This window comes from Ursus americanus, chromosome 22, assembly GCF_024610735.1.
Source record: "Ursus americanus isolate L20-20 chromosome 22, mUrsAme1.1.p, whole genome shotgun sequence".
NCBI lineage: Eukaryota > Metazoa > Chordata > Mammalia > Carnivora > Ursidae > Ursus > Ursus americanus.
This window is the reverse complement of record NC_142148.1, coordinates 15,461,943-15,476,239: the sequence shown is the minus strand read 5'-3', so window position 1 is coordinate 15,476,239 and position 14,297 is coordinate 15,461,943. Positions and strand designations below refer to the sequence as shown.

Sequence of the window (14,297 nt, the reverse complement as noted above, 5' to 3'; positions counted from 1 at the left end):
AGGATGCCCAGGAATTCCCCGTTTTCCCACTGTTGTCTCCCACTCTGGGCTTTGTCCCAAGGTCACTGTTGTGTCTCCCGTTCCTACAGAGGGGGCAGGATTAAACAGAATAGATTTGGTTCTTCCAGATCATCTGGCAGGGCCCGGCAAGTGCCTGCACACAGTAGGTCCAACCGGCAGGGGCTCCTCCACCGTGGGCCACCTTCCAGAGCCCAGGCAAGCAGGCCGGAGGGAGGCCCCTTGTTGCCAAAAGCAAACAGGCCGCCCAGGGAAGTTTTGCTCTGGGTCACACCCGCCTCTGGGTGGCTGCCAATCTTCCTGCCAGAAACCACAGGCCCAGCCGAAACTGCCCAGAGTCCAGGCCACGGGGCTTCGGAGGACTTGGGTCAGCGCTGCAAAGGGGGTATCTGTGGAGCTCTTGCTGGGTCCACAGCGCCCCGGGGCTTGGGCAGGGGTCTGGGGCAGGGCTGCAGCAGCCACAGAGGCGGCTCGGAAGCCCCCCTTGGGCTGGGAGGAGCAAGAGAGGCCCCTGCCAGCCTGTCACAGGCTCTTGGCACTGGCACTGGCCCTGGCTTTCACACACACACACACACACTCACACTCACACTGGCAGGTACCCTCTTGGTGGCCTCCACGGACTCATCTTCAGGTAAATGGGCTCATCAGTGGGAGCATGAGGATGGGGAGAGGAGCGGGAACGCAGAGACCAGCCCGTGTGCGCGTGTGTCTGTGTGTGTGTGTGTGTGTGTGTGTGTGTGTGCCCGGGAGTGACCTCACAGCCGCCGGAACATAAAGACTTACAGGTCCTGCCTCCCAGGCTCAAAGCTGGCTCCGTGGGGGACACAGTGACATGAGAGGCATGCCACAGACCCACCTTCTGGCCTTCTCCATCCTCTGCCTCCTGTCAAAGGTAAGGGGGCCCCGGGCCCCAAAACGTCCTGCTGACTTCCTTGGTGTGGTGGGGGAGGTGTGAAATCACTGCAAGGATCCCCTGGAAGAATTCCTGCAGGTCCCCGGGGGTGGGCACAGCTCAGCTTCCCTCCCCGGTGCCCAGACACTTGCCTCTGGCCAGCTCTGCAGTGTCACCACAGACGAGTCCCTTCTCTCGGAGCCTCAGCTGCTTCCTCAGCTAAATGGGCGTCATGACCATGAGACCTTTGTGAGGCTCACTGATGTAATTCATCAGAAGTGCTCAGCACAGGACCTGGAACGTGGCAGGTGTTCAAAAGAAGAGGGCCATGGGTATTCGCCGTCCTCAGAGCCCTTCTACAAAGCTGAAGGGGGTGTCCTCATTACACATGGGGAGACGCAGCATAAAACCTGCATTGCCTAACTGTGAGCCAGGATTTGAATGGGGGCTGGTGTCTAGCTGATTAGAAAGTTCACACTGCAAGGGCATTAATGCCGTTGGTGGTGAGTGACTGCAGACCTGGGCTGAAGGGGGGCAGGGACACACCTCATGGAATAATGATCTCCTCTTATGGAACATTTTTCAAAAGGTTTGTGAAATATCTACCTTGCCTAACATATCCAACAACCTCATAAGGAATTATTACCCCCTGTTTTTGGGCAAGCAAGGCTCAGAGAGGGCAAGCAACTTGCCTAAAATCACACAGCAAGAAACATCAGAGTGCTAGAGGAGGTGGAGCCCAGGACAGGCTTGGGTGTGAGGGGGCTGGGGAAGGGGCACTTCTATTTGTGCTTCTCCTGCTGCCTGTGCCTCTTCCCCTACCTGGACCAAGGCCACAGCTGCCAAGCCCCATCATTCCCTCAGCAAATGCTGAGTTCCCGATGCCATGGAGATTGGCCCCACCATAAGCCATGATCTCACTGTATGATCATGCTTCTTTGAGGAGCACGGCAGGAGCGTTTCTCCCTGGGTCCTGAGCAGGAGTGGGGGCAAGGCTACAAACCCTACTGGCATCCCAATCCCACTGGTTCTTCTCCCACAGGGGCTGAGCGAAACATGATGCCCAGGTGGGTGGCTTGGGTAGTTGGAGCGGGGACTTGGGGTTCTGGGCCCTGGCTTAAGTGAAAGACCAAAACGCAGCCCTCTGGGACTCCTTGTCCACCCCTCCCTTCTTCCCTGTCCCAGGGAGCCGGGCGGCATCCCGCGCAGAATCAGGGACTTAGTCATCACGAACACGGAAAGCCACAACCATCCCCAGGGAGAGAATTCTAAGTCTTCCAGCAGCCTGTGGGCTCCTGGGCTCAGGCCTGTGAACAGGGGCAGGTGGCAGAGACCTGGAAACGGACAAAGTCACGGTGACTAAGAGCTAGCCATTAATCCCTGTCACCATTTCACGATAGGTGGTCTCCACCCCCATTTACTGAAAAGGAAACAGCTCCCTCCCCATGAAGCAGGGAAGCAGCGTGTTGAAGGTCACACAGCCCATCAGTGGTCCAACTTGGATTTCAACTTTCTCTAGAATATTCCACGTCTAGGGCTCTTCCCCCTGGTGATTGTAGCAAGTGTCTGGGGAAACTGCATGTGCCCGGGGTGGTGAGGAAGGCCCTGGAGATCCAGGGAGTCCAGAGAGGGCCTATCTCTCCTTGGCTGGCTCCCTTGACCTGTCACCATCCCTCCTGAACATACAGGTAAATTGAGGCAGAGGCTAAGCTGCAACAGAGCTGCCCAAGGTGAAGAGGTAGGCGTGGTAATAAGAGCCCGGGCCTTGGATTCACATGCACCCAGATTCCAGTCTCTACCTGTTATTGGCTGTGTAGAGAGCCCAGGGCGGGAATCCGAGTACAAAGCGGAAGGCCTGTAGCCTGGCAACCCTGCTGTTGGGTGTGAGGGACTCGAGAGCCAATTCTGGTGAGGGTCCCCACTTCTCCCTAACCAAGGAAGCCCAACCTCACTAAGCAAGGGAACCTCAAAGTCCAGCTCATTATTCCTCAGGCCAATTCCATGAGAATCATGTCCAGATTTATTACAATGCAGCACTGGATTCATACAGAGGGGTCCTGATGCTGCCGCAGACTTCCAGGTGATGCTGATGCTGTTGGTCCAGACCAGACTTTGGGGGGCAAGTCTAGGCCATCTTCTCTAGAATCGCTTTGGTATCACCCCGTCTCCAGCTTGGAATTCCTGCAGAGATGGAGACTCACTCCCCTGTGAGGCCCTGGGCACAGAGCTGCCCACCTGCCTCATTACCCGTGCTGTCCCAGTCTGGAGCACCCCACTCCCCAGGGCTGGTTGGCCAGTTTGGGGCAGCCCCTGGTGGCCAGGGTGCAAGCTGCACGCCACTGACCGCAGGTTTGCAGGACTGGGGGTTCCTAGGGGTGGGACAAAGTGGGCACTAGGCACAGAAGTTAGGAGGGGATTCATTCCATTTTTGCAAACTGTAAGTCTTCCAATCTCCAGATAAACCCCCCTGGTCCTCCAAGGATCCTATTGAACTAAAGATTGGTCCCTCGCCAAGAGGGCTGCTGGGAGCATCTTGAATTATGCCTGCCTCTGGGTCCCCACCTTCAAATGGATATATGGGGATACCCCGGCATCTGGTTTCTGGTTTGGTTATTTCTCTGTCCTGAATGTGGAGGAGCAACCAGGACACTTGGGTCGATACCTTGACCCGGTCCCTGGGGGGTGGGTCCCTGGCTCAGGCTTTTCCCTATTACAGGATCCTTAAGGAGGAGGCGGGCTCCCAGCTCAGCAACTAACACGCTGTGACTTTTGGCAAGACCCCCTCTCTTTCTGGAGCTCAGTTTCCCCCATCTCTCAGTACCCTGCCATTGTAATCCTTTGTTTCGCTGCTTTTGCCTTTCTGTGAGCTTCTAGAGGGCAGGGCCTAAGTCCCTCCTTGTAATTACCGATGGCGATCAGCATAGCTAAACGCACTGGGCCTCTACTGCAGGCCGGGCTGTGCGCTCAGGGTTTAACACGCATCATCTTATGTACTCCTAAAAACAACCCTCCAAGTTAAATATTACTATTGTCCCCTTTTCACAGATGAAGAAACTGAGGCGTGGAGAGCTTAAGTAACTTGCCCAAGGTCACTCAGCTAATAAGGAGCAGAGACAGGACTGCAACTCTAGTCCAAAGTCTTTGCTCATGACCACAAGGCCACACTGTCTCTTAGGCAGTCACCAGACTGCCAGGGTTCAAGGCCAGGTCTGTGTGACCCTGGGGCCAAAGCGTGGACCCCTCACTGCCCACCTGGAATGACTGTGGCCGAGTGACATGCTCTGTCTCTGCAGGTGTGTGCCCAGCTGTGCCCGACGCCATGTGCCTGCCCCTGGCCACCACCCCGATGCCCACTGGGGGTGCCCCTGGTGCTGGATGGCTGCGGCTGCTGTCGAGTGTGCGCACGGCGGCTAGGGGAGCCCTGTGACCATCTCCACGTCTGCGACCCCAGCCAGGGCCTGGTCTGCCAGCCCAGGGCGGGCCCTGGTGGCCGAGGGTCCGTGTGCCTCTGTAAGCAGGTTTGCGGAACCAATGGTGGGTGTGTTTGGGAGGGTCAAGGCTGAGGGGTCCTGAGTCAAAGAGAAGCTCTTCTCTCTCTACCTCCTCACTGCAGGTACACCATCCATTCCAGACAAACCTGGTGACCTATGTTTCCCTAAGGCCCTCCCTCAGCTCCTCCCCTCTTGTCTTTGCTCCGACGATGCCCCCCACCTGAACGGCATCCCCCCCATTCCTACGTGTCCAAATCACAACCAACTGTTAAAGCCAAGCTCAAACACTCCTCCCCCGAGAAGTCCTCCCAGATTCCTCAAACCAGGAATCACTATCCTTTCTCAGGACCTTCACACTTCTGAGAAAATAAAAGTGCCACCGTTTATCTAGGGAGGGCGTAGAGTAATAGGTCTCAGGCCGTACGCTGAAACTTACCACACGATCCTCGCATAAATCCCACAATCCTCACAAGGATCCTATGAGGTGAGTCCTTTCAGACTCATTTTACAGATGAGCAAACAGTCTCAGTAATATTCACGGGCATGATAGCTGTTACACAGCTTGGGACCGGGTCACACGGGTTCTGAAGCAACATTTCATTCTGTCTTCCTCCTGGATTGGGAGCCCTTGGACCAGAGTTTGAATCCTGAGGTTGCCATTTATAGTGACCTTGGGCGTGCGACATCTCCCACTACTCAAGCCTTGGTGCGCTCAGAGCTTCTCAACTTTGCTTTTTGCGCCAGATAATTCTCTGTTATAATTCTTTATCGGGGTGGGGGGCTGTCCTGTACGTGGTAGGACTTTCAGCAGCATCCCTGGTCTCTACTCACTGGATGCCACTACCATGTCCCCCACCTTCAAGTCGTGACAAATGTCCCCTGGGGAACAAAATCATCTCTAACAGAGAACCACTGCTCTAGAAAAACAGAAAAACGTGAGGGTGATCTTTCTTTTTTTAAAAATAAGTCTTGTAGAGCAATCTACGTCTTTCATCTATTTGCATGTATCACTTTAAAAAAAGAACGAGAGAGAGAAGGGCTCATGAATCACTGATAATGAGTCCACTTATAGAAAAAAACAAGGTTTAGGGGCGCCTGGGTGGCACAGCGGTTAAGCATCTGCCTTCGGCTCAGGGCGTGATCCCGGCGTTATGGGATCGAGCCCCACATCGGGCTCCTCCACTATGAGCCTGCTTCTTCCTCTCCCACTCCCCCTGCTTGTGTTCCCTCTCTAGCTGGCTGTCTCTATCTCTGTCAAATAAATTTAAAAAATTAAAAAAAAAAAACAAGGTTTAAAAAAACCAACAAGACTAGTAGACATAAAGTTATCAATATTTTTAAATCAGGGGAGTATAATCATGAGAAAATAGTGATTTATTTTATAAACTCATAGATGATTGCTAATAAAAAATGTATCCAGGGAAAAAATGAGATAAGTACTCTTATCTTACCAGGCTGCTGTTTCAATGAGCCAGGACACATATAAAGCATTTGGCTGAACTTTAGTTATCGAACACTTGCATAGCACTTACCACGTGCCAGGCACTAAGGGCTTCATAAATATCACCTCATTTAATCTTGCAACAACCATATGAGGTTGGTACTAATGTCATCCGCATTTCATAAATGGAAAAAAAAAAAGGAGGCACAGAGAGGTTAGGCAATTTGCCCAAGGTCACACAGCTCATAACTGGCTGAGTGGGATTTGAACTCAGGGAGCTGGCTCCACAATCTTAATTTCTATCACTCTATGGCCTGACACTCAGCATTCGATGAGTACATATTGGCTGTTATTGTCACTAAGTTTATTAAGGGGCTTTTCTTTTTCTATCTTGATTCAGACTTCAGACAGCAGGAGGTCAAAAATCTACTTGGTCTTTGCTTCTTCCTACAACTTCCAGCCCTGGTCAGGCAGCATAGTTGGTACTTATGAGCCAGATCTGGGGGCTTGTGAACCCCACAGATGAGACCTCACAGAGGTGGAGTCTAGATCTTTGCTCTAGAGGGAATATGCTGCCCCAGACTTTCCTCTCAATTCCTAGTCGGGTGGACCTCTGACAGCAGACTCCAAGCTGTGCGTGTGTCCACCGTAAGCTCCTCATGCCCCACACCCCGAGTGTGCAGCCCCCCCCAGCTCAGTCAAGGGCATCTCCACCCTTCCTGGGCTTGCGTTCAGAACCTTACAGTCATTCTTTTTTTTTTTTTTAAGATTTTATTTATTTATTTGACAGAGATAGAGACAGCCAGTGAGAGAGGGAACACAAGCAGGGGGAGTAGGAGAGGAAGAAGCAGGCTCCTAGCGGAGGAGCCTGATGTGGGGCTCGATCCCATAATGCCAGGATCATGCCCTGAGCTGAAGACAGACGCTTAACCGCTGTGCCACCCAGGCGCCCCAGAACCTTACAGTCATTCTTGACATCTCTCGTTTTGCACACCCCACATACCGGCCACCAGCGAAGTCTTCACAATATTCTAGAACCTGAGATTCTAGTCTCTTCTTAGTCCATCCACTGCTACGCGCCTGGTCTGAGCCTTGTCATCACATGCTGGATGTTGCAGCAACCCTTAATGGTCTCCCCGCTTCTGTCCTTGCTCCCTGCTCCGTTCCCAACACTGCAGCCACAGGACCCCTTTCAATACATACATCAGATCACATCCTTCCTCCTCCCCCTCCCCTCCTCCTCCAGGCCTCCAATAGCTTCCCACCGCCTCCAAGTGGCTACAAAGTGGCTACAAGTGGCTACAAGGCCCCACAGGGTCCTGCTCCTGTTTTCTCTCTAACCCCATCTAACTCCCTCTCTCTCTCCTGCTGTCTGATTCAGCCATGCTGGCCTATTTTGTTCCTTAAATACCCAAGGGGGGCTCCCACCTCAGGGCCTTTGCACTGGCTGCTTGCTCTACCAGTGTTCTTTCTCCCCCAGATATCTGCATGGCAAGCTCCTGCATCTCCTTCACATCTTTACTCAAATACCACCTTCTCGGGGAGGCCTTCCCCGATCACCACATGCAACACCCCATTCCTGAACCCTGCCCTCCACTATTTTTCTAGCTCTAATCACCATTGGGCATCATAGACTACTTGTTGATGGTGTTTATTTCCACTAGAGCAAAAGCTCCAACGAGGGCAAGAGTTTTGCCTGTTTCAGTCATTGCTGTATCATGAGTCCCTGGAACAGTGCCTGGCACATAGTAGGCCCCCGGTAAACAAGGACTGAGTGAATGAATGATAGCAAGAGCTCTGGAGAGGCTAGCAGTAACAGATACCATTCAGTGACAGTGTCCTTCAAACATGTGATTTCATTTTACCCTTAATCACAAGGTAGGTCCTATTATTAAACCAACTTTGCAGTTGCCGGAACTGGGGTTCAGAGAGGTGAAGTCACCTGCCTGAGGTCACACAGTGTGCAAGTGGCTAAAGGTTAGAAACAAAAACAAAAACAAAAAAACCCTCTGTTGTTCCTTCTCCTGCAACGGACTCTCAGAGGGAAAGAGGGACGCAGGGATCACCAGAAGACACAACTGGGCTCTGAAGTTATTTGAGGGAGGTTGCTGGACAAGAGGGCATTGGAAGGACCTGGAAGAGGAAGTAGGGTTTTGGCAACTATATGTGTATATAGTTGGGGGGGGGGTGGATTGAAGAGGGAGTACGTTTGGAGGTGCCTCCTGGTGTTTGGGACCATGCACAAAGGTGCACACAGCCCCCAGGGTGGGCAGTGGCCGCCCAGGGATCATGAGCCCCACCCCCAGCCAGCTCTGGGCTGGAGGACCAGAAGAGGTGCCAGGAAACCTTGCTAAAAGTATCACCCCTCCAGCTGACTTTCCGAAACAATCCCTGTGTTTACCAGGTCCTCCTGGAGACCAGGAGGCCCCAGGGCTGTGTCTCCAGGACTCTGGTGGGAGACCCCTCAGGATTAAGGTGCAGCTGCCCCTAGTTTCCAGGAAACCAGCAGCCACATGATCCAGGCCAAAGGTCAGGGATTTGGCATCAGAGGGCTGTGGCCTGGAAGGAGCAGGGAGAGAGCTGGCTCTGGTTCTGTCCTCCCCAGAGGAATGAGCATCCCCTATTCCTGTTCATTGAGCATCTGCTATGTTCCAGGCTTGCGGCGAAATGCTTTAAGTAACTAGTTCATTTCATCCTCCAGGGGTCCTGTGAGCTGGGTACGGCGGCTCAGAGACATGCAGTGATCTGCCCCAGGCCCCACAGTTAGCAAGTGGGAACAGGGGCTGGCACCCACATCTATGCAGGTCCCAAATTCCTGCATGGGTCTGGGCCTGTTGGAGGTTTTTCTCTGAAGACCTGGGAAAACCTGCCTTTGGGCAAATCTCTCCCCAGACCCAACTGAACTGCCACCCGTGTCTCCAGGACCTCTGGAATCCTCACTCTGCCCTCCCTGGGCGGCTCACCTGTGCCTCTCCACGGCTTTTCATTCTGTCCTGCAGACGGTGACTTTCACATTTCTCCCCTGCCTGGCCCTCCATCTCTCAAGACAAGGACTGTGTCTTAGTCCTGTCTCGGAGCCCAGTGCTTGGCAGCCAGGAAGGGCACACTACGTATCTCTGGAACTATAGGAAATCAGAACTCTTTCATTAGTGTCTCTTCTGTGCAGGGCCTTGGACGAGGCATTCATTTAAAGGGCATTTCCTGAGGGTCTGTGTGTCCCATCCATGCTCTGAGCCAGCGCAGGGAGGAGCGGGGGAGGGTGCCAGCCTGAACACTCTCAGCCCCAGCCCTCAAGGAGTGCTTGTCCAGTGGAGGAAGCGGGGATTACGCCCGTTTCTTGAGGGCTTCGTTTGAAGAGTGTTTCTTGAGCACCTACTATATGCCTAGCACAGTGACAATGCTATGGACATATTATGTCCTGTACCTGAAGGTACCGAGCTGTTCTCATCATTGCTGTTGTTAAGGTGACTCAGAGACGATAAGCAACTTATGCAAAGTCACAAAGACAGTAAGTTAAGCCCGGGCCTGACAGTGATGACTACAGCATAGCAGATGCACAATGAAGGTGTGTTGCATGAATTCTCAGTGTGATGTAAGTCCTATGTTATTAATATATAGTAATTAATTATGTTAATAGTAACAAGAGAGCAGCTGGGATCTACTGAAGGTCTCTTTTATGTTGGATTCATTACATACATCATTTCATTTAGTCTCTACCACAACCCTGTGAAATAAGTGCCATTATAACCCATTTTGCAGATAAGGAAACTGAGGCAAGAAGTGAAGTCGCTTGGCCAAGCTCCATAGCTAATAAAAAGCAGGGTGGGGGCTCCAACCAGGCCAGTGTCCCCACAGTTCCTGTGCCAGGATGTGGTACGCCACACTGTCTTCCCGCGGATGCCACGGCAGCCTGGCAATAGGGACGGGGTGCCTATGGCGGGCTGGAGCCCCTTGGCGGTGCACAGATGCCTAAGGGCCCTGGTCCCCAGCAGGATCTGGGCCAGCTCTGCAGAGACACCGTGTGCAGGATGTGGCTGGCACGGTCTTGCCCAGGGGAAAGTTGGGGGTCCTGAATGGGGGTCTGGTTTCTCCTCTGCAGGGGGAGAGGATGACGGGAGCTGTGAGGTGAACGGCCGCCTGTACCGGGATGGGGAGACCTTCCAGCCCCACTGCAGGATTCGCTGCCAATGTGAGGACGGCGGCTTCACCTGTGTGCCACTGTGCAGTGAGGACATCCGGCTGCCCAGCTGGGACTGCCCGAATCCCAGGAGGGTGGAGGTCCCCGGCAAGTGCTGCCCTGAGTGGGTGTGCGACCAGGGAAGGGAGCTGGGGGTCCAGCGCCTCCCGGCCCAAGGTGAGCACTGGGCCAGCCCAAGCCTGGGCCAAGGCCACCTGGGGGCGGGGGCGGGGCTTCTCAGGAGCCGGGACACCTGGACCTGCCAAAGCCCAGGTTTCCCTGACCGCAGCTGGGAGGGGCTGGTGGTTGAGGAGACTAGGAAAACTGAGTGGGGAGTCACCAGACCTCTTAAAACTGACAAAACAGCAAGTATATAATTTTAAATCACAAATAATGGAAAGTAAAAATTGGTGGCGGAGCGGGGAAGGGAAAGGAGGGCTAGGATACTTGAACGCTCATACTTCATAGCAGAGGCATACTATTACGACATATACTATTATTCTATTTCTAATACATTGATATGTACTAATATTACATTTATATAATTTGAATATTACATAATATTAATAATATGTAGTTATTTGGGCTTATCCAAAGAGGAACTCAAAACTGAACCAGGTGAGGCCTCTGGGATGTGGGCTTAGGGTGGGCAGAGGTGGAGGAAAGACAGTTACTTCATGCTATAAACTCTTTAGTTTTAAAGAATTTGTTACTGTTACATCACTGGGTTATTATAATTATATGAACATGATCTTTTTAAAGAAAGGCATCCGAAAAGAAGGCATTGGTCCATTGATGACGGTGCCACATGAGAGGAGAGCATGGTGGGTTCAGCACAGAGCCTGCCCAGGTTCTAAGCCCAGCGTTGCTATTTCCTAGCTGTGTGACTCTGAGAAAGTTGCTTCACTTCTCTGTGCCTCAGTTCCTCCAACTGTAAGATGTGAGTAAGGGCGTCCACCTTGCAGAGTTGTGGAGGACTGGATGAGTAATGCCAAGGAAAGCAGTCACCGTGCCTCGCACCCAGAGCTTCAGCCGTGGTGGCTGTCACATCCCTACGATGGGATGGGACACATCCACTTAAACACACAGGAGAATGCCAGCGAGTTCATCTCATGTATAAACCAGCAGGATAGGACACTGTAGATGCAAATCTGATCTCCGATATGTGTGTCCGTGTGTGTGCGCCCATTCACCCTGCACACACGGGCCTATCGGGCTTTCTCGACCCCGGCACCTGTGACACACCGGCTGGGTGATGCTCTGTCGTGTGGGAGCTGTCCCGTGCACTGCAGGGGGTTTAGCCGCACCCCTGATGGATTCCAGTACCCCCACGCCCAGTCGTGACCACCAAGATGTCTCCGGACATTACCAAATGTCCCGGGGCAGGGGGGCAAAATCGCCCCCCGTTGAGAACTATCTGGTTAATAAGGACCAGAAGAAAGGACACCATGATATTAAGAGAGCAGAATAAATGTGAGGAGGAGGAGAAGCTAGTCGGTGCTGAACCCCCCATCTTCTTCCAGGTACAGCCTCAGAAAGTCTAGCAGCTTTGCCACTGGGTCCCAGGACCTCTACACGCAGGCCACAACCTCCTTCCTGGAAGATGCCATGGGGTGCAGAAAAGAGAAACCCACCACGGACTGGGGGACCATCACGGCCAGCACCATCGTAGTTGCCTAGTAACCGACACAAATGAGGTGCTTACAGCACCTTTCTAAGCATGTCCCCGCCGTTCTTTGATTCAGCGCTAACAATTGCCCATTAGGAAACTTACATAGGAAGAAACTGAGGTCCAGAGAGGCTAAGCCGCTTGACCAAGATGGCACCGCTAGCGGCTGGGTTGACTTGGCTGCCAAGCCCTGACCTCATAGTGCTGACCTCTCTTTCTTCTCCCCAGGACCCCAGTTTTCTGGCCTTGTCGCTCCCCCGCCCCCTGGTGTCCCCTGCCCAGAATGGAGCACGGCCTGGGGCCCCTGCTCCACCACCTGCGGGCTGGGCGTGGCCACTCGGGTGTCCAACCAGAACCGCCTCTGCCGACTGGAGACCCAGCACCGCCTGTGCCTGCCTGGGCCCTGTCCACCTGCCAGGGGCCGCGGCCCACGGAATGGTGCCTTCTAGAGCAGGGCTGGGCAAACAGAGGCTCCGTGCCCACCCTCCTCAACAGGCAGGCCAGTGCTTGGGCCCTGAGCAGAAGGAGGATGGCCCCTCCCCACACCCTTGGCTGGGACAACGGCATCCAGGCCCTGGAGGACAAGAATGGTCACAAGCCGTCTGGTCCATCTGGACCCTGAGATAGAGCCGGGATGTATGCCCCAGTCCCCCTTCCTCTACCTCACAGCCTAGGGGGCTGGCCAAGGTTTCCAGGGTCTTCTGGTCCATTCCCAGCCTTCACACAGCCTTTATCGAACATGTGCGTAGGCAAGGTTTCCAGCAGATAGGGCAACCAGCTGTCCCTTAGTCATGAGGCCAAGGCAGGTGCTGGCCTGGACTAGCTATTTTTCTGGGGCTGTGGTGAAGAGGGGCACACAGATATTCTGAATCTCCTGCTTCTTTTCTTGGAGTGACATACAAACGTCCCTGAATACACACCTAGGCAAGAGCTTGTAGGCCAGGCTCATGCTGTCTGAGAAAGCCCTCCCATCCAGGGCAGAATTCAGAGGCTGCGTGCTTTGTGCAAATCACAAGGTGAAATCGCACTGTCTTGAAGAAAATCAGAAAACAGGCCTGAGAGTGAAACCCAACTTGTATTAATAAGAATGAACCTTTCTCAGGCACCTGCCATGTGCCAGGCGCTGAGCTATAGACACTTTATATATAGGTTGGTGCTTTGCAACATTTAAGACCACAGAAAAGTAGGGGAGAATGAAGGATAGCCCCTGGGGACTGGGGACGTGGCCTGAAATAAACCAACCCAAGCGTGAAATTCTGTCTGAAGTCTCATGTGTTACTGGTTTTTGTTTTTTTTTTTAAACCCTACATATAAATTTTCCATCCTCCTCTGAGATCTACATGTTATGTTTAAAAATAAAAACTGTGTTTTCATCAGACTCCAGCCAGGAAATCAGAGAACACTCTCAGTATTTAAACAGGGATTTCTTCTTGGTAAACCAATTTTATCGAGGCATGGTTTACACACAGTGAAACACACAGGTCTTAACGTACGGCTTACCGAGTCTTGTAAACGTGAACACCTGTGTAATCAACACCTCAATCAAGGTACAGGTTTCCAAAATCTCCGGAAGTTTCCTTTGGCCCCTTCCCGGCCGTCCCCTCCGCCCCTGAAGGCAACCCTTGTTCTGAGTTTTACCACCAAAGAGGATGGATGGCCAGTTCTCGAACCTCACATCAACAGAACCATGCCGTAGGTATGCTCCTATGAATGGCTTCTTTCACTTGGCACCAGCTGTTGGGACACAGGGTTTGAGGGACAGCCCAGAAGCTGGGACAGAATCACAGCAGGGCCTTCCCGTCGTCCGCTGGGAGCAGGAGCATCGTTGTGGACCTAACACAAAGCCAAGAGAGCTGGGGAGGCAGACCTGGCTTCCGCTCTCTCCTGCCCCCAGTTTCTGGTAGTGCCTCCCATTGGTCAGCCCACTGGGAAGGTGAGACGCAAGGGAGCCGGGGAGTGTGGGGTGTTGAGGTATAAAGCGGAGCAGGGGAAGGGCACCCCCAGCTCCCAGGACCTGCATGACCCGCCCCTCGCCCCTCGGAGTAGCTGCCTCTCGTACTTCGCTCAGGTTCCGCCTCCTCCCCAAAACCAGATTGCCCGTCACAGACAGCACTGAGCCACCTGACGGTCACAAAATAGAACTAACTTTAGTTCACAGAGGAGGGGACTGCTTGGGAAAGCGACGCGCCCAAAAGCTGGTCGGCAGCTGAGGAGAGGCCAAGCTGACCTGACTCAAGGCTGGGTGGATGGTCTCTCACAGGCTGAGTTTCAGTGGGTCAGGCTCCGCAAGGGTAAACGCTGAACACGTCGCTGGGAAAAATTCCAGTAATATCTCTAGAAATGGTGACAGCCAGGATGGAGACCACAGACCTGCACTGAGTGATTCCTGCACGTGGGGCCTTTGCTGCCAGGGGCTTTACCCACAGTTGCATGTTGCTCTTGGGACACCCCTGAAAGGAAAGTGCTACTGATGTTCCCATTTTAGAGATAGGTAAGCCGAGACTCCGAGCAATGCATGAGTTGTCCTGGGGTTGTGGTGCAGGACAGCTGCAAGGCCCACGACCTCACTACCGAGCAGCTGGGAACAGAGCTGCATGGAGTGGACTCAG

The 14,297-nt window shown here is 53.2% G+C and overlaps 1 protein-coding gene across 3 annotated transcripts; it reads left to right on the top strand.

Moving 5' to 3' along the window:
* The first annotated feature begins 208 nt into the window (after positions 1-208).
* On the top strand, positions 209-12,964 carry CCN5 (cellular communication network factor 5). Of its 3 annotated transcripts, none has more exons than XM_045804704.2 (5): positions 209-649; positions 818-910; positions 4,204-4,420; positions 9,942-10,196; positions 11,543-12,059. In XM_045804704.2, exons 2-5 carry the CDS (start codon positions 851-853, stop codon positions 11,689-11,691), a joined length of 681 nt encoding a protein of 226 aa, XP_045660660.1. In that variant the 5' UTR covers positions 209-649; positions 818-850; the 3' UTR covers positions 11,692-12,059. The 3 variants fall into 3 exon arrangements, with proteins under 3 accessions (XP_045660660.1, XP_045660659.1, XP_045660658.1); XM_045804703.2 differs by having other exon boundaries at positions 215-649; positions 796-910; positions 11,917-12,964; XM_045804702.2 differs by having other exon boundaries at positions 237-649; positions 11,917-12,963.
* Positions 12,965-14,297: the final 1,333 nt, after the last annotated feature.

Excerpts from the sequence above, each read along its gene's own strand:
- CCN5 (XM_045804703.2), top strand. The coding sequence starts at position 851 with ATGAGAGGCATGCCACAGACCCACCTTCTGGCCTTCTCCATCCTCTGC. Across the intron at positions 911-4,203 it reads TCCTCTGCCTCCTGTCAAAG|GTGTGTGCCCAGCTGTGCCC; the intron begins GTAAGGGGGCCC and ends CTGTCTCTGCAG. Across the intron at positions 10,197-11,916 it reads CCAGCGCCTCCCGGCCCAAG|GACCCCAGTTTTCTGGCCTT; the intron begins GTGAGCACTGGG and ends TCTTCTCCCCAG.